The following is a 20,019-nucleotide window of genomic DNA, read 5'->3' on the forward strand; positions in this document are numbered from 1 at the left end:
TTTCAAATATATTATAAGAAATTGGGTAAAACTGATAAAATTGTCCAAAACAAAAGTATCTTTAGTTATTTGTACAAAAATATGTGATATATGTTTTAAATAACTTGGTAAATTTTTTTCCACACTTGGCTTTTATTTTCCTTTCTTTGCCTTTTTGTTGTCCTCTATTCCATTTTAAATTAATTCTAACATTTTGAGTTGTTTCTCAATTTATGTCCTTTCTGAGGTAACAATAATTTCGGTGTTAACACCTAGTTTTATCGTTCATATAAATATGTATAAACATGATTTTGAATTCATTTATTTGAAAATTTTGAAAATTTTTACTAGAATTGGGGAGTCAGTATATAAGGCTAGGGATGTTCTTTATTATCAGATAGCACTAGATTCTAATACAACTACTGCGTTACTAGTATTTTTTAATGGTAACCAAGTGTTTAAATTAAAAATTAAAAATTAAAAATCCGAAAGAATTTAACCCCTTCCCACACTTAAGATCTTGCAATGCCCTCATTTGCAAGAAATCAGTAACAATTTAAATTATTGAGGGTGATTAGCGTAGAAAAATGATTAAATTTTACCAAAGTTTCCAAACATATTGGCGTTTGTTTGTTGAATGATAAATGGTGCACATCATTTGTTCATTCCGTCTTATTGTTACATCACATTTGTTTTCATTTTGTCGTCAAAATTAGTAGCTTTTGCTGAACTTAATGTCAGTCTTTGAAAATGCGCTGTTTTACCCTGTTGTGTACATGAAATAAAATACATACAATACAAATATAAACATGCATGGTAATTTGAAATGGGACTTAAAATCCCACTTTCAAATCAAATATGAAATATTAGTACAACATAATAAATATATTAAACGTACATAAAAGTGTCAAAATATAATGTGTTTAAACATAAATAAATAAAAATAATAAAAAGAAAAAAATCATAGAAATCACCAACAGGAACTATATCAATCTAGATAGGGGTTCCAGTTCATGTCGTCGTTCGGGTTCCATGGTTAGTGATAGGTGTACTGGTAGGCCTGGTTAGGGTCGTAGAGAGTATATGGTGGTCTTATCTCAAGCTGGTGTGGAGGATAGTAAGCGGGTCGGGTCAGTACGTAGTGATCCTGAGGTGACAGCCGGCTCATGATCTGACGTTGATGATAGTCTCATCTATCATGCTGTCGTTGCTTGGAATGCTCGTAATCATTCCTGGCTTGCCACTGCTCCATCCGACTAAATCTCTCCTCGTTTGTCATTTCCACCTCATCTACACACTGGTAGACGTCAGTGATAGCCTCCCTAATGACATCCCTAATGTCATCAGCTTCCTCCATTTCCTCATCTGAACCTCTCTCTACCTGATGATGACTACCAACATAGGGTATTGCCTGATTGCGTCTACTTTTCAATACCTTAGCACCCTGATAGACCCTCAATCCTAAAGGCTCAACATGTTCCCTACATTCCAAAAGTGGACCCCCTTGATCCCTATCTACACCCAAATACTCTCCAATGAGAGTAACAAAAATACCTCCTCCTATTATTCCCCCTTCCTGTATTCCTTCCACCATCTTAGACAAATAAAAACCAACACAGTAAGGGATATTAACAAAGCCTCTTGGGTCTCGAATACACTTTAGGTAAAATAAATCATGTAAGGTCATTTTCTCCTTGTCCTGACCTCTCTGTGTAATCGAGTTAGCCAAAAATCTATGAATTATACGAAGCTCGGCTTTGTTAATATGTAAGTAGGAGTGTTTTCCTCCCAGCGTAAAAACATTATAATCTGACATACGCCTCCAGACAGCGTTTGCGTCAAAATTCCTATCTACCCTTTCACCACGATAAATCAAATTCATACAATCGGGTAGTAGCAAATCAGCGGGCGTATATATCTGTAAAGCCCTGGCCATGTCTAGCATGGACATCCTGTACATCCTACGGCCAAGTATAAATCTAAGATAACTTCTATCATCTAACCTATCTATATCCGCATTTAACGCTATAGTACTCATAAGCTCAACACACCATTCCTTATATACAGGTCTACGAATGGTGAATAGACGTTCCCAATTAGAAATAGAAGAACTGCCATACCTTTGGATCAGATGCTCCCTAACTGAGTTAACTAGTTGGACCCTTTCTAAAGGCTCCCAATCGATTACCCTTGGAACTTTTACATCGGTATCAGTTTGAATTTGTTACTTTGATATGTCGGGTAATCTCTCCAGCTTCTATCGAATCTCAGATTAGGATGCAACGTGTGTTCAGGAATCGTTGGGTATTCTACTGGCGGATGCATCAAAAATACTATAAAGGCATCAATAAATTGTAGCAGATCATAATAAGGTACGTGTTGATCAGGTTGATGTTGTTGTTCCTGTTGTGGTTCTTGTTCGGGTTCTGGTTCTTATTGCAATTGAGGGTCAGGTTCCGGTTGTGGTTGTCTAGATGATGATGATGCACTTCCAGTTTTAGTATATTTATGCAAAACACATTAAACACAAAATTTGTGCATCCAAATATGCATTAGTGTTAGCAAAATAACAACTTAAAACAATCACAATGACATATATGCTCATTTTCATATTTTTATCAAAATCTACACTTTTTCAAATAAGCATATATGAAAATGTATACAAAGTTCATAAGCATTTAACTCAAATAATATGTCAAAATAGTCATTACTAACAATTAAACAAGTCTCAAATAGCAATTATATCAAATTAATCAAGTTCATGAATTTTAGACTTAAAAAGTCCACTTTAATTCTCAAAAATCATGTTTAGGATCAAAGTTTTGATCATTTAGCTACCTAAACATGTTACACTACTTAATTTAGCAATAATTCATGACTAAAATCGACCATAACCTGTTTATATCAAAAAGCCCCAAATTGCTCAAGAACACAAACCCTAGATTCCTAAAATTTTTGAAGTTTTTGACTTCAAATCATGTATACATGCATAATATACTAACAATTTAACTCTAATTACACTAGAAATTGACAAAATCAAATTAGGTAAAATATTGGTAAATATCACAAAAACTATGAATTTTAAGAGTTTAGGGGTGTAATTTTTACCTTTTTGTTGAAAAATCCGAACCTAGGCATGATTAGAGCAAGAAATTTTACGAATTACGGTGAAAATTTACGAATTTTAGAGAGGTTTTTGGGTTATTTTCTTGTGTTTGTGTGTGTTTTGTGGTGAAGACAGACCAGTCGACTGGCCTTTTGTTCTTGGCCAGATATTCAGTACAATGCTATCGCATGGTTTTGAAGGCCAAACCCCATGAGATCGCATGGGGTCTGTATATTTTTTTTTGTTTTTTGTTTTTATTTTAATTCAATAAGATTGTTTTTCCTCTTCTATTTTCTCTCTCCTACTTTTTTTCTCTCTGCCTCCCAACGTTCATTATTATTATACTTCACTTCCAACAAGTTTTTTCTTTTCCTGTAAATACAGCACACTAGCAGACCACTAGAATACACCGCCACTCTCCTTTTACGAGTTTTTACTGTACGAACCTAACAAGACCGGTCTTGCCGGGGTCGGAGCTGTCACGCGCCACTAGGTGCAACTGCCGGAGGTGAGTTTTCCTGCGAAAGAGTTGCCTTTATCGGTCAATTTCAAGCGAGTAGGCTCTCACCAATTTCATCTCTAGCTCGGGAACGTTTCTGTTTCGCATAGAAATCAACCACCTTTGCTCGTCGGCTACACTGTCCGCCGTCAATCTCTGCCCACTGCTACCGGAATTTTTTTTTTCGACCGGTTTTTTCTTCACTTATATTTTTTTGTTAACTGCTTTCCGTTTCTTGATCTATATATATATATATATATATATATATATATATATATATATATATATATATATATATATATATATATATATATATATATCTATATATATAAGCGTACTTGTTATATTACTACTTATATTTATCTAATATTGAATATTAAAACTTATATTTTTTATTTATATACATATTTATCTGTTTTGTTGCTGCTGTGTTGTTTTCTATACCTACATCCATACTTTAATTATAATTATAACATAATTATATTTTAGTTATCTACTATTTCGTAAGTAATAAATATATATATTTATTATACCTATTAATTCGTAAATATTAATTATTTATATGATCTTAACTTATTCATTTTTTTAGCTTGTTCTGGGTCATCTTTTTAGTGCATAAAGTAATATAGATTCTACGCATACTTATGGTCACTTGAGGTCATGTTCTCCTAATTTAAGGGCGGGTAGACCTAGAGGGGTTAGAGGAGGTTGTAGGGTAGCCACCCGTGGTAAGATTAGAGTGGGTAGTTGGAATATAGGAACCTTGACTGGTAAGAGGATTGAGCTCATTGATACCTTTCTTAAGAGTAATGTAGACATAGTGTGTGTTCAAGAGACTAGATGGAAGGGTGAAGAGGCGATAGAGATTCAGGACTATAAGTTGTGGTACTCGGGTTCTAGGATATCACGGAGCGGGGTAGGTATCTTCTTAGGAAAAATACATAAAGATAACGTTGTTGACATGGGCAGGTTTAGCTATAGGATTATGTCGGTTAGTTTAATTATTAAGGAGGAGACTTTCACGGTCATTAGTGTAGTGACCCGAACTTTTCCATGTTTATATATATTAATTGAGATTGATATTTACATGATTAAATGTTTCCAACATGTTAAGCAATCAAACTTGTTAAGACTTGATTAACTGAAATATGTTTCATATAGACAATTGACCACCCAAGTTGACCGGTGATTCACGAACGTTAAAACTTGTAAAAACTATATGATGACATATATATGGATATATATATATATATATATATATATATATATATATATATATATATATATATATATATATATATATATATATATATATATATATATATATATATATAGTTAACATGATACTAAGATAAGTAAACATATCATTAAGTATATTAACAATGAACTACATATGTAAAAACAAGACTACTAACTTAATGATTTTTAAACGAGACATATATGTAACGATTATCGTTGTAAAGACATTTAATGTATGTATATCATATTAAGAGATATTCATACAAGATAATATCATGATAATATAATAATTTAAAATCTCATTTGATATTATAAACATTGGGTTAACAACATTTAACAAGATCGTTAACCTAAAGGTTTCAAAACAACACTTACATGTAACGACTAACGATGACTTAACGACTCAGTTAAAATGTATATACATGTAGTGTTTTAATATGTATTTATACACTTTTGAAAGACCCCAATACACTTATCAAAATACTTCTACTTAACAAAAATGCTTACAATTACATCCTCGTTCAGTTTCATCAACAATTCTACTCGTATGCACCCGTATTCGTACTCGTACAATACACAGCTTTTAGATGTATGTACTATTGGTATATACACTCCAATGATCAGCTCTTAGCAGCCCATGTGAGTCACCTAACACATGTGAGAACCATCATTTGGAAACTAGCATGAAATATCTCATAAAATTACAAAAATATGAGTAATCATTCATGTCTTATTTACATGAAAACAAAATTACATATCCTTTATATCTAATCCATACACCAACGACCAAAAACACCTACAAACACTTTAATTCTTCAATTTTCTTCATCTAATTGATCTCTCTCAAGTTCTATCTTCAAGTTCTAAGTGTTCTTCATATATTCTACAAGTTCTAGTTACATAAAATCAAGAATACTTTCAAGTTTGCTAGCTTACTTCCAATCTTGTAAGGTGATCATCCAACCTCAAGAAATCTTTGTTTCTTACATTAGGTTATCATTATAATACAAGGTAATAATCATATTCAAACTTTGGTTCAATTTCTATAACTATAACAATCTTATTTCAAGTGATGATCTTACTTGAACTTGTTTTCGTGTCATGATTCTGCTTCAAGAACTTCGAGCCATCCAAGGATCCGTTGAAGCTAGATCCATTTTTCTCTTTTCCAGTAGGTTTATCCAAGGAACTTAAGGTAGTAACAATGTTCATAACATCATTCGATTCATACATATAAAGCTATCTTATTCGAAGGTTTAAACTTGTAATCACTAGAACATAGTTTAGTTAATTCTAAACTTGTTCGCAAACAAAAGTTAATCCTTCTAACTTGACTTTTAAAATCAACTAAACACATGTTCTATATCTATATGATATGCTAACTTAATGATTTAAAACCTGGAAACACGAAAAACACCGTAAAACCGGATTTACGCCGTCGTAGTAACACCGCGGGCTGTTTTGGGTTAGTTAATTAAAAACTATGATAAACTTTGATTTAAAAGTTGTTATTCTGAGAAAATGATTTTTATTATGAACATGAAACTATATCCAAAAATTATGGTTAAACTCAAAGTGGAAGTATGTTTTCTAAAATGGTCATCTAGACGTCGTTCTTTCGACTGAAATGACTACCTTTACAAAAACGACTTGTAACTTATTTTTCCGACTATAAACCTATACTTTTTCTGTGTAGATTCATAAAATAGAGTTCAATATGAAACCATAGCAATTTGATTCACTCAAAACGGATTTAAAATGAAGAAGTTATGGGTAAAACAAGATTGGATAATTTTTCACATTTTAGCTACGTGAAAATTGGTAACAAATCTATTCTAACCACAACTTAATCAACTTGTATCGTATATTATGTAATCTTGAGATACCATAGACACGTATACAATGTTTTGACCTATCATGTCGATACATCTATATATATTTCGGAACAACCATAGACACTCTATATGTGAATGTTGGAGTTAGCTATACAGGGTTGAGGTTGATTCCAAAATATATATAGTTTGATTTGTGATCAATACTGAGATACGTATACACTGGGTCGTGGATTGATTCAAGATAATATTTATCGATTTATTTCTGTACATCTAACTATGGACAACTAGTTGTAGGTTACTAACGAGGACAGCTGACTTAATAAACTTAAAATATCAAAATATATTAAAAGTGTTGTAAATATATTTTGAACATACTTTGATATATATGTATATATTGTTATAGGTTCGTGAACCAACCAGTGGTCAAGTCTTACTTCCCGACGAAGTAAAAATCTGTGAAAGTGAGTTATAGTCCCACTTTTAAAATCTAATATTTTTGGGATGAGAATACATGCAGGTTTTATAAATGATTTACAAAATAGACACAAGTACGTGAAACTACATTCTATGGTTGAATTATCGAAATCGAATATGCCCCTTTTTATTAAGTCTGGTAATCTAAGAATTAGGGAACAGACACCCTAATTGATGCGAATCCTAAAGATAGATCTATTGGGCCTAACAAACCCCATCCAAAGTACCGGATGTTTTAGTACTTCGAAATTTATACCATATCCGAAGGGTGTCTCGGAATGATGGGGATATTCTTATATATGCATCTTGTTAATGTCGGTTACCAGGTGTTCACCATATGAATGATTTTTATCTCTATGTATGGGATGTGTATTGAAATATGAAATCTTGTGGTCTATTATTATGATTTGATATATATAGGTTAAACCTATAACTCACCAACATTTTTGTTGACGTTTTAAGCATGTTTATTCTCAGGTGATTATTAAGAGCTTCCGCTGTCGCATACTTAAATAAGGACGAGATTTGGAGTCCATGCTTGTATGATATTGTGTAAAAACTGCATTCAAGAAACTTATTTTGTTGTAACATATTTGTATTGTAAACCATTATGTAATGGTCGTGTGTAAACAGGATATTTTAGATTATCATTATTTGATAATCTACGTAAAGCTTTTTAAACCTTTATTGATGAAATAAAGGTTATGGTTTGTTTTAAAATGAATGCAGTCTTTGAAAAACGTCTCATATAGTGGTCAAAACCTCGCAACGAAATCAATTAATATGGAATGTTTTTAATCAATAAGAACGGGACATTTCAGTTGGTATCCGAGCGTTGGTCTTAGAGAACCAGAATCTTGCATTTGTGTGTCTTATCGAGTTTGTTAGGATGCATTAGTGAGTCTGGACTTCGACCGTGTTTACTTGAAAAATGATTGCTTAACAAATTTTGTTGGAAACTATATATTTTTAACATGTGAATATTATGTGATATATTAATCTCTTAACGCGTTTGATATTATGTGATAGATGTCTACCTCTAGAACAAGTCCCATTGACTCACCTAATAATAATGAAGAGTCAAATGTAAATTGGAATGATTCGTGGACTGATTCACAAGTTCCCGAAGAGGAACCGGAAGAAGAGTCGGAACCGGAAGAAGAATCGGAACCGGAAGAAGAATCGGAACCGGATGAAGAAATAGAACCGGTGGGGGAAATAATAAAACGGTTAAGTAAAAGAAAATCCTCAACCAACCGACCAAGGTTAATTATGGTCAATGGTGTTTCCGCCAAGGAAGCAAAATATTGGGAGGATTACCAATTCTCCGATGAATCGGATTCCGACGAGAATTCCGACGATGTTATAGAAATTACCCCAACTGAATTTAAAAAGGCAAAAGAAAATAATAAGGGAAAGGGCATAAAAATAGAGAAATCTAATTCCAACCCCGATGAACTTTATATGTATCGTCAACCCCCGAAGTCCTTAAGTTGTAACAATGACCCGGGAACCTCTAAACCACCAGGTTTTTCTAAACCAATGTGGAAAACGACGGTTCGTATTAGGGGAACATCATATATCCCTAGAAACTTGGCAAAACGAACCAAAACCGAAGAAGAAGAAACAAGCGAGTCGGAATAAGATAGTTGTATTCGTGTGGTGTAATATATGTAATATAGTGTGCTTATGCTTTATGATATATGTAAAAATTGCTTGTATTAATAAGTATTTTTTTTATGAATCTAACTCTTGTCTATTTTACAGTATAAAAACACAAAATGGATAGACAACCCAATATTTTAAGAGACCTACCCAGAGACATGATTGATGAAATCCTGTCTAGAGTCGGTCAGAATTCCTCGGCACAACTATTTAAGGCGAGATCAGTTTGTAAGACATTCGAAGAACGTTCCAAGAATGTCTTGGTTTATAAAAGGCTTTCGTTCGAAAGATGGGGGATATCACATTGGGAAATCCATAAGTTACGATGTGTTTACTTTGACGCATATATTGTGGGGAACCCAAATGCTATTTTACGCAATGGGTTAAGAAATTATTTTGACTCAATATATCCGAATATTGGACTTCGTGATTTAGAAAAAGCGGCTAACATGCAACATAAAGAAGCATGTTATGCTTACGGATTAGTAATGTTCGCTTCTCACCAAAGTGAGAAAAAGAACATCAGGCTACAACTATTAAACAAAACGTTCCCACAAGTGACGGAGTCGGTAATTGGGGTAAGAAATGAGGTTTTTAGATTGTTACGGGACTGTTGGTCATTACGTAACCCTCGTCCCTTTGACGATGTTACAACACGTTGTCTTATCAACGGCCATAACGGTTATGTTCCACTAGACCAAGGATGGGAAGTAATCCTAGTAAAACCAGAATGCATGACTTGTTTCTGGACGTATGAATTACGTGTCTTTATTGCCTTTGCTGAACAACTTGTGTACTAGCTAGAATTATCTTTACAACCATCTTGTATCAAATTTATTGTGTGCTATATTTCATGCTTTATGTAAAATAAGCGGTATTGTAAGTTTGTAAAATATTGTATAAAAGTTTGAACGCGAAATATTATTATAATCAGTTTTTCATATAGAATTGTAGTAGTTGAATTGTATATTAGCTACTAAGTATGAACTTAACGGGTAGGTACTACCCAAATTTAAACTTATAAAACGCTAATATGAAGAAAAAGCTTTTATAAATGAGTTCATATTATGCTACGAAATACTATTAACTACTCTTAATATTGTGTATGATTAACTTGTTCCATTTGACTATTTTGAAGGAAATGGCACCGACTACTCGACACACCGTGAATATGAATGAAGAGAATTTCCGTACTTTTCTAGCTTCAAACATAGCCGCAGTACAGGCTGCGCTACATACCAACAATAACCTTGGATCTAGCAGTACAGGAAATCGTGTAGGATGCACCTACAAAGAATTCACTGCCTGCAAACCTTTGGAATTTGATGGAACCGAAGGACCGATCGGATTGAAACGGTGGACAGAGAAGGTCGAATCGGTGTTTGCCATAAGTAAGTGTACTGAAGAGGACAAAGTGAAGTACGCTATGCATACCTTCACAGGTTCTGCATTAACATGGTGGAATACCTATCTAGAGCAAGTGGGACAAGACGATGCGTACGCACTACCGTGGTCAGCATTCAAGCACTTGATGAACGAGAAGTACCGTCCCAGAACCGAGGTCAATAAGCTCAAGACATAACTTAGAGGGTTACGTACCCAAGGATTTGATATTACCACGTACGAAAGACGATTCACAGAATTGTGCCTATTGTGTCCTGGAGCATTCGAAGATGAGGAAGAGAAGATTGACGCGTTTGTGAAAGGATTACCGGAAAGAATCTAAGAAGATATAAGTTCACACGAGCCCGCCTCCATACAACAGGCATGTAGAATGGCTCACAAACTAGTGAACCAGATTGAAGAAAGAATTAAAAAACAGACTGCTAAAGAGGCCAATGTGAAGCAAGTCAAAAGAAAGTGGGAGGAAAACGGTGATAAGAATCACCAATACAACAACAACAGCAATTACAACAATAATCGCAACAATTATCCCAACAATCGCAACATCAATCGCAACTACAACAAACGGCCCAACAACACAACAACAACAACAACAACAACAACAACTACAACAATCATCCCAACAACAATAATAACCGCAACAACAACAACAATTAGAAGCAGCTTTGCCAAAGGTGTGAAAAGTATCACTCGGGGTTCTGCACCAAATTTTGCAACAAGTGTAAAAGAAATGGTCATAGCGCGGTGAAGTGTGAGGTCTACGGACCAGGGGTTAATAGAACGAAAGGAACAAATGGTGTCGGAACGAGTAATGGCGGAGCAAGTAGTGTCGGAGCAAGTTATGCCAATGTAGTTTGTTATAAATGTGGAAAACCAGGCCACATTATTAGAAATTGCCCGAACCAGGAGAACACGAATGGACAAGGCCGCGGAAGAGTTTTCAATATTAATGCGGCAGAGGCACAGGAAGACCCGGAGCTTGTTACGGGTACGTTTCTTATTGACAATAAATCTGCTTACGTTTTATTTGATTCGGGTGCGGATAGAAGCTATATGAGTAGAGATTTTTGTGCTAAATTAAGTTGTCCATTGACGCCTTTGGATAGTAAATTTTTACTCGAATTAGCAAATGGTAAATTAATTTCAGCAGATAATATATGTCGGAATCGAGAAATTAAACTGGTTAGCGAAACATTTAAGATTTATTTGATACCAGTAGAGTTAGGGAGTTTTGATGTGATAATCGGTATGGACTGGTTGAAAGAAGTGAAAGCAGAGATCGTTTGTTACAAAAATGCAATTCGCATTATACGAGAAAAAGGAAAACCCTTAATGGTGTACGGAGAAAAGTGCAACACGAAGCTACATCTTATTAGTAATTTGAAGGCACAAAAACTAATAAGAAAAGGTTGCTATGCTGTTCTAGCACACGTCGAGAAAGTACAAACTGAAGAAAAGAGCATCAATGATGTTCCCATTGCAAAAGAATTTCCCGATGTATTTCCGAAAGAATTACCGGGATTACCCCCACATCGATCCGTTGAATTTCAAATAGATCTTGTAGCAGGAGCTGCACCAATAGCTCGTGCTCCTTACAGACTCCCACCCAGCGAGATGAAAGAACTGCAAAGCCAATTACAAGAACTTTTAGAGCATGGTTTCATTCGACCAAGCACATCACCGTGGGGAGCTCCTATTTTGTTTGTCAAGAAGAAAGATGGTACATTTAGGTTGTGTATCGACTACCGAGAGTTGAACAAACTTACCATCAAGAACCGCTACCCACTACCGAGAATCGATGACTTATTTGATCAACTACAAGGCTCGTCTGTTTATTCAAAGATTGACTTACGTTCCGGGTATCATCAAATGCGGGTGAAAGAAGATGATATTCCAAAGACTGCTTTCAGAACACGTTACGGTCATTACGAGTTTATGACCATGCCGTTTAGTTTAACTAATGCACCAGCTGTGTTCATGGACCTTATGAACCGAGTGTGTGGACCATACCTTGACAAGTTTGTCATTGTTTTCATTGATGACATACTTATTTACTCAAAGAATGACCAAGAACACGGTGAACATTTGAGAAAGGTGTTAGAAGTATTGAGGAAGGAAGAATTGTACGCTAAGTTTTCAAAGTGTGCATTTTGGTTGGAAGAAGTTCAATTCCTCGGTCACATAGTGAACAAAGAAGGTATTAAGGTGGATCCGTCAAAGATAGAAACTGTTGAAAAGTGGGAAACCCCGAAAACTCTGAAACACATACGCCAGTTTTTAGGACTAGCTGGTTACTACAGAAGGTTTATCCAAGACTTTTCCAGAATAGCAAAACCCTTGACTGCATTAACGCATAAAGGGAAGAAATTTGAATGGAATGATGAACAAGAGAAAGCGTTTCAGTTATTGAAGAAAAAGCTAACTACGGCACCTATATTGTCATTGCCTGAAGGGAATGATGATTTTGTGATTTATTGTGACGCATCAAAGCAAGGTCTTGGTAATGTATTAATGCAACGAACGAAGGTGATTGCTTATGCGTCTAGACAATTGAAGATTCACGAACAAAATTATACGACGCATGATTTGGAATTAGGCGCGGTTGTTTTTGCATTAAAGACTTGGAGACACTACTTATATAGGGTCAAAAGTATTATATATACCGACCACAAAAGTCTTCAACACATATTTAATCAGAAACAACTGAATATGAGGCAGCGTAGGTGGATTGAATTATTGAATGATTATGACTTTGAGATTCGTTACCACCCGGGGAAGGCAAATGCGGTAGCCGATGCCTTGAACAGGAAGGACAGAGAACCCATTCGAGTAAAATCTATGAATATAATGATTCATAATAACCTTACTACTCAAATAAAGGAGGCGCAACAAGGAGTTTTAAAAGAGGAAAATGTAAAGGATGAAATACCCAAAGGATCGGAGAAGCATCTTAATATTCGGGAAGACGGAACCCGGTATAGGGCTGAAAGGATTTGGGTACCAAAATTTGGAGATATGAGAGAAATGGTACTTAGAGAAGCTCATAAAACCAGATACTCAATACATCCTGGAACGGGGAAGATGTACAAGGATCTCAAGAAACATTTTTGGTGGCCGGGTATGAAAGCCGATGTTGCTAAATACGTAGGAGAATGTTTGACGTGTTCTAAGGTCAAAGCTGAGCATCAGAAACCATCTGGTCTACTTCAACAACCCGAAATCCCGGAATGGAAATGGGAAAACATTACCATGGATTTCATCACTAAATTGCCAAGGACTGCAAGTGGTTTTGATACTATTTGGGTAATAGTTGATCGTCTCACCAAATCAGCACACTTCCTGCCAATAAGAGAAGATGATAAGATGGAGAAGTTAGCACGACTGTATTTGAGGGAAGTCGTCTCCAGACATGGAATACCAATCTCTATTATCTCTGATAGGGATGGCAGATTTATTTCAAGATTCTGGCAGACATTACAGCAAGCATTAGGAACTCGTCTAGACATGAGTACTGCCTATCATCCACAAACTGATGGGCAGAGCGAAAGGACGATACAAACGCTTGAAGACATGCTACGAGCATGTGTTATTGATTTCGGAAACAGTTGGGATCGACATCTACCGTTAGCAGAATTTTCCTACAACAACAGCTACCATTCAAGCATTGAGATGGCGCCGTTTGAAGCACTTTATGGTAGAAAGTGCAGGTCTCTGATTTGTTGGAGTGAAGTGGGGGATAGACAGATTACGGGTCCGGAGATTATACAAGAAACTACTGAGAAGATCATCCAAATTCAACAACGGTTGAAAACCGCCCAAAGTCGACAAAAGAGCTACGCTGACATTAAAAGAAAAGATATAGAATTTGAAATTGGAGAGATGGTCATGCTTAAAGTTGCACCTTGGAAAGGCATTGTTCGATTTGGTAAACGAGGGAAATTAAATCCAAGGTATATTGGACCATTCAAGATTATTGATCGTGTCGGACTAGTAGCTTACCGACTTGAGTTACCTCAACAACTCGGGGCTGTACATAACACTTTCCACGTCTCGAATTTGAAGAAATGTTTTGCTAAAGAAGATCTCACTATTCCGTTAGATGAAATCGAAATCAACGAAAAACTTCAATTCATCGAAGAACCCGTCGAAATAATGGATCGTGAGGTTAAAAGACTTAAGCAAAACAAGGTACCAATTGTTAAGGTTCGATGGAATGCTCGTAGAGGACCCGAGTTCACCTGGGAGCGTGAAGATCAGATGAAGAAGAAATACCCGCATCTATTTCCAGAAGATTCATCAACACCTTCAACAGCTTAAAATTTCGGGACAAAATTTATTTAACGGGTAGGTACTGTAGTGACCCGAACTTTTCCATGATTATATATATTAATTGAGATTGATATTTACATGATTAAATGTTTCCAACATGTTAAGCAATCAAACTTGTTAAGACTTGATTAACTGAAATATGTTTCATATAGACAATTGACCACCCAAGTTGACCGGTGATTCACGAACGTTAAAACTTGTAAAAACTATATGATGACATATATATGGATATATATATATATATATATATAGTTAACATGATACTATGATAAGTAAACATATCATTAAGTATATTAACAATGAACTACATATGTAAAAACAAGACTACTAACTTAATGATTTTTAAACGAGACATATATGTAACGATTATCGTTGTAAAGACATTTAATGTATATATATCATATTAAGAGATATTCATACATGATAATATCATGATAATATAATAATTTAAAATCTCATTTGATATTATAAACATTGGGTTAACAACATTTAACAAGATCGTTAACCTAAAGGTTTCAAAACAACACTTACATGTAACGACTAACGATGACTTAACGACTCAGTTAAAATGTATATACATGTAGTGTTTTAATATGTATTTATACACTTTTGAAAGACCCCAATACACTTATCAAAATACTTCTACTTAACAAAAATGCTTACAATTACATCCTCGTTCAGTTTCATCAACAATTCTACTCGTATGCACCCGTATTCGTACTCGTACAATACACAGCTTTTAGATGTATGTACTATTGGTATATACACTCCAATGATCAGCTCTTAGCAGCCCATGTGAGTCACCTAACACATGTGAGAACCATCATTTGGAAACTAGCATGAAATATCTCATAAAATTACAAAAATATGAGTAATCATTCATGTCTTATTTACATGAAAACAAAATTACATATCCTTTATATCTAATCCATACACCAACGACCAAAAACACCTACAAACACTTTAATTCTTCAATTTTCTTCATCTAATTGATCTCTCTCAAGTTCTATCTTCAAGTTCTAAGTGTTCTTCATATATTCTACAAGTTCTAGTTACATAAAATCAAGAATACTTTCAAGTTTGCTAGCTTACTTCCAATCTTGTAAGGTGATCATCCAACCTCAAGAAATCTTTGTTTCTTACATTAGGTTATCATTCTAATACAAGGTAATAATCATATTCAAACTTTGGTTCAATTTCTATAACTATAACAATCTTATTTCAAGTGATGATCTTACTTGAACTTGTTTTCGTGTCATGATTCTGCTTCAAGAACTTCGAGCCATCCAAGGATCCGTTGAAGCTAGATCCATTTTTCTCTTTTCCAGTAGGTTTATCCAAGGAACTTAAGGTAGTAACAATGTTCATAACATCATTCGATTCATACATATAAAGCTATCTTATTCGAAGGTTTAAACTTGTAATCACTAGAACATAGTTTAGTTAATTCTAAACTTGTTCGCAAACAAAAGTTAATCCTTCTAGCTTGACTTTTAAAATCAACTAAACACATGTTCTATATCTATATGATATGCTAACTTAATGATTTAAAACCTGGAAACACGAAAAACACCGTAAAACCGGATTTACGCCGTCGTAGTAACACCGCGGGTTGTTTTGGGTTAGTTAATTAAAAACTATGATAAACTTTGATTTAAAAGTTGTTATTCTGAGAAAATGATTTTTATTATGAACATGAAACTATATCCAAAAATTATGGTTAAACTCAAAGTGGAAGTATGTTTTCTAAAATGGTCATCTAGACGTCGTTCTTTCGACTGAAATGACTACCTTTACAAAAACGACTTGTAACTTATTTTTCCGACTATAAACCTATACTTTTTCTGTTTAGATTCATAAAATATAGTTCAATATGAAACCATAACAATTTGATTCACTCAAAACGGATTTAAAATGAAGAAGTTATGGGTAAAACAAGATTGGATAATTTTTCTCATTTAACTACGTGAAAATTGGTAACAAATCTATTCCAACCACAACTTAATCAACTTGTATTGTATATTATGTAATCTTGAGATACCATAGACACGTATACAATATTTCGACCTATCATGTCTACACATCTATATATATTTCGGAACAACCATAGACACTCTATATGTGAATGTTGGAGTTAGCTATACAGGGTTGAGGTTGATTCCAAAATATATATAGTTTGAGTTGTGATCAATACTGAGATACGTATACATTGGGTCTTGGATTGATTCAAGATAATATTTATCGATTTATTTCTGTACATCTAACTGTGGACAACTAGTTGTAGGTTACTAACGAGGACAGCTGACTTAATAAACTTAAAATATCAAAATATATTAAAAGTGTTGTAAATATATTTTGAACATACTTTGATATATATGTATATATTGTTATAGGTTCGTGAATCAACCAGTGGCCAAGTCTTACTTCCCGACGAAGTAAAAATATGTGAAAGTGAGTTATAGTCCCACTTTTAAAATCTAATATTTTTGGGATGAGAATACATGCAGGTTTTATAAATGATTTACAAAATAGACACAAGTACGTGAAACTACATTCTATGGTTGAATTATCGAAATCGAATATGTCCCTTTTTATTAAGTCTGGTAATCTAAGAATTAGGGAACAGACACCCTAATTGACGCGAATCCTAAAGATAGATCTATTGGGCCTAACAAACCCCATCCAAAGTACCGGATGCTTTAGTACTTCGAAATTTATATCATATCCGAAGGGTGTCCCGGAATGATGGGGATATTCTTATATATGCATCTTGTTAATGTCAGTTACCAGGTGTTCACCATATGAATGATTTTTATCTCTATGTATGGGATGTGTATTGAAATATGAAATCTTGTGGTCTATTATTATGATTTGATATATATAGGTTAAACCTATAACTCACCAATATTTTTGTTGACGTTTTAAGCATGTTTATTCTCAGGTGATTATTAAGAGCTTCCGCTGTCGCATACTTAAATAAGGACGAGATTTGGAGTCCATGCTTGTATGATATTGTGTAAAAACTGCATTCAAGAAACTTATTTTGTTGTAACATATTTGTATTGTAAACCATTATGTAATGGTCGTGTGTAAACATGATATTTTAGATTATCATTATTTGATAATCTACGTAAAGCTTTTTAAACCTTTATTGATGAAATAAAGGTTATGGTTTGTTTTAAAATGAATGCAGTCTTTGAAAAACGTCTCATATAGAGGTCAAAACCTCGCAACGAAATCAATTAATATGGAACGTTTTTAATCAATAAGAACGGGACATTTCAATTAGTGCATACGCACCTCATGCGGGTTTAGGTGATGCGGAAAAGAAGAGTTTCTGGGAATTGTTAGATGAGGTGGTGAGGGGGTGCCCAGCCGACCATCGACTGATTATAGGGGGTGATCTGAATGGACATATAGGAGTGGAGGCAGAAGGTTATGAGGGAGCCCATGGAGGCTTTGGGTTTGGTCCTAGAAATGAAGAGGGGCGCTCAATTCTTGAGTTTGCCATTGCCCACAAGTTGGTGGTAGCAAACTCTTTCTTTAAGAAGAGGGATGCTCAGTTAGCCACTTTCCATAGCGGGGGTCGTAGCACCCAGATTGACTTTTTGCTTCTTCGTAAAGGGAAACTTAGGACCTGTAGGTACTGTAAGGTCCTTCCAGCTTTGACGTGCTCCTCCCAGCACAGATTGCTGGTCATGGACCTAGTCACTAGGGGAAGAGTTGGCAGGAGGGCTAGGGTTGTACAACCTAGAATCCTTTGGAAGAACCTCTATGGAGCGAATGCGGAGACTTTTAGAGCGAATGTTGTTGATAGATTGAGTGTAGAAGGGGATAACATTGCCCCTAATGACGAAGACCAGATATGGAATCGCATGCCGTCCACTATCAGAGAGTGGCAAAAGAGACCTTAGGAATGGCTATAGGGACATCGAGAGCCCATAAGAGTAGAAGAGAGTCGTGGTGGCTTAGTGATGATGTCCAAACGAAAGTCGCATTAAAGCAGGCGAGGTTTAGGGAGCTCATTACTCTTGGAGAAGGGTCACCTGAAGAGAGAACTAGGGTAGAAGAAAGATATAAAGAAGCTAAAAGAGAAGCAAAGAAGGCCGTAGCAATTGCAAAAGACAAAGCATACGAAGATTTATATAGGAAACTAGACTCTAAAGAGGGTGCTAATGACATATATAGGATAGCCAAAGCTAGGGAGCAAAGAAGCAGGGACTTAGGTAACATCAAATATATCAAGGATGTAGCGGGTCAAAGTATAGTAAGAGAAGATCTTATTACAAAAAGATGGGAAGAATATTTTGCATCCCTTTTCGGTAGGGGATGACAGAGCGGAACGGTGAACCCCACGAGGTTCAGGAGTTTCAAAACAACTGTTTCTGCACGAGGATTATCCAGGAGGAAGTTAGATTGGCCCTACGAAAGATGGGGAGAAACAAAGCAGTAGGACCAGACCAAATTCCGATTGAGGCGTGGAAGTGCCTAGGAGGCGATGGGGTTAGATGGTTGACAAACCTTTTCAACACGACGTTTAGAAGTGTAAATATGCCTATGGAATGGAGACTCAGTGAGGTTATTCCCTTTTACAAGAACAAGGGAGATGCGCAAATATGTAGTAACTATAGAGGCATAAAGTTACTTAGTCATACTATGAAGCTTTGGGAAAGAGTGATGGAGACGAGGCTCCGACGCGAGAAAAAGGTTTCAGAGAACCAATTCGGTTTCATGCCAGGTCGCTCGTCGATGGAAGCGATTCACATAGTTAGAAGCCTTATGGAGAAGTATAGGGAAAAACAAAAGAACCTACACATGGCGTTCTTAGACTTGGAAAAAGCTTATGATTGTGTCCCACGTGAGCTGATTTGGAAGACTCTTAATGTTAGGGGTGTCCCTAGTAGATATATAAGATCTATTAGATATATGTACAAGGGGGCGAAGACTCGTGTACGTACGACGGTAGGAAGCACAGAGTTTTTCCCTGTAGAGGTAGGTTTACATCAAGGATCTGCCCTTAGCCCTTATCTTTTCGCTTTGATCCTAGACGAGTTGACTCATAGGATACAAGACAACATCCCATGGTGCCTGATTTTTGCCAACGATATTGTATTAGTTTCGGATTCCCAGGATGAGCTTAACAGAAGGCTTGAGCAATGGAGGATCGCCTTAGAATCAAATGGCCTACGGATTAGCAGACTTAAATCTGAGTACCTTAGATGCGATTTCAAGACGAGTGAAGAGGAACACGACGATATGGTGGATATCCAAATTGGGGATCAGATTTTACCCCCGCAAGGGTCCTTTATATATTTAGGCTCGATGCTTCACAATTCGGGAAGAATAGATGAGGACGTGACGCATCGTATACGAGTAGGATGGTTGAAGTGGAGGGCTGCGAAAGGGGTGTTGTGCGACAAGAAGGTCCCCCTTAAGCTGAAAGGGAAATTCTTCAAGGTGGCAATCAGACCAGCCATGTTGTACAGATC

General features: G+C 35.5%; 1 protein-coding gene across 1 annotated transcript in view; it reads left to right on the forward strand.

Annotated features, from left to right (window-relative positions):
• Positions 1-18,444, forward strand: part of LOC139870629 (uncharacterized) — a 32,631-nt gene extending 14,187 nt beyond the window's left edge. Inside the window, exon 3 of the mRNA XM_071858410.1 lies at positions 17,820-18,444. Coding sequence (XP_071714511.1) covers positions 17,820-18,444 — 625 coding nt within the window. The remainder of the gene's footprint in view (positions 1-17,819) is intronic.
• Positions 18,445-20,019: the final 1,575 nt, after the last annotated feature.

This window comes from Rutidosis leptorrhynchoides, chromosome 10, assembly GCF_046630445.1.
Source record: "Rutidosis leptorrhynchoides isolate AG116_Rl617_1_P2 chromosome 10, CSIRO_AGI_Rlap_v1, whole genome shotgun sequence".
NCBI lineage: Eukaryota > Viridiplantae > Streptophyta > Magnoliopsida > Asterales > Asteraceae > Rutidosis > Rutidosis leptorrhynchoides.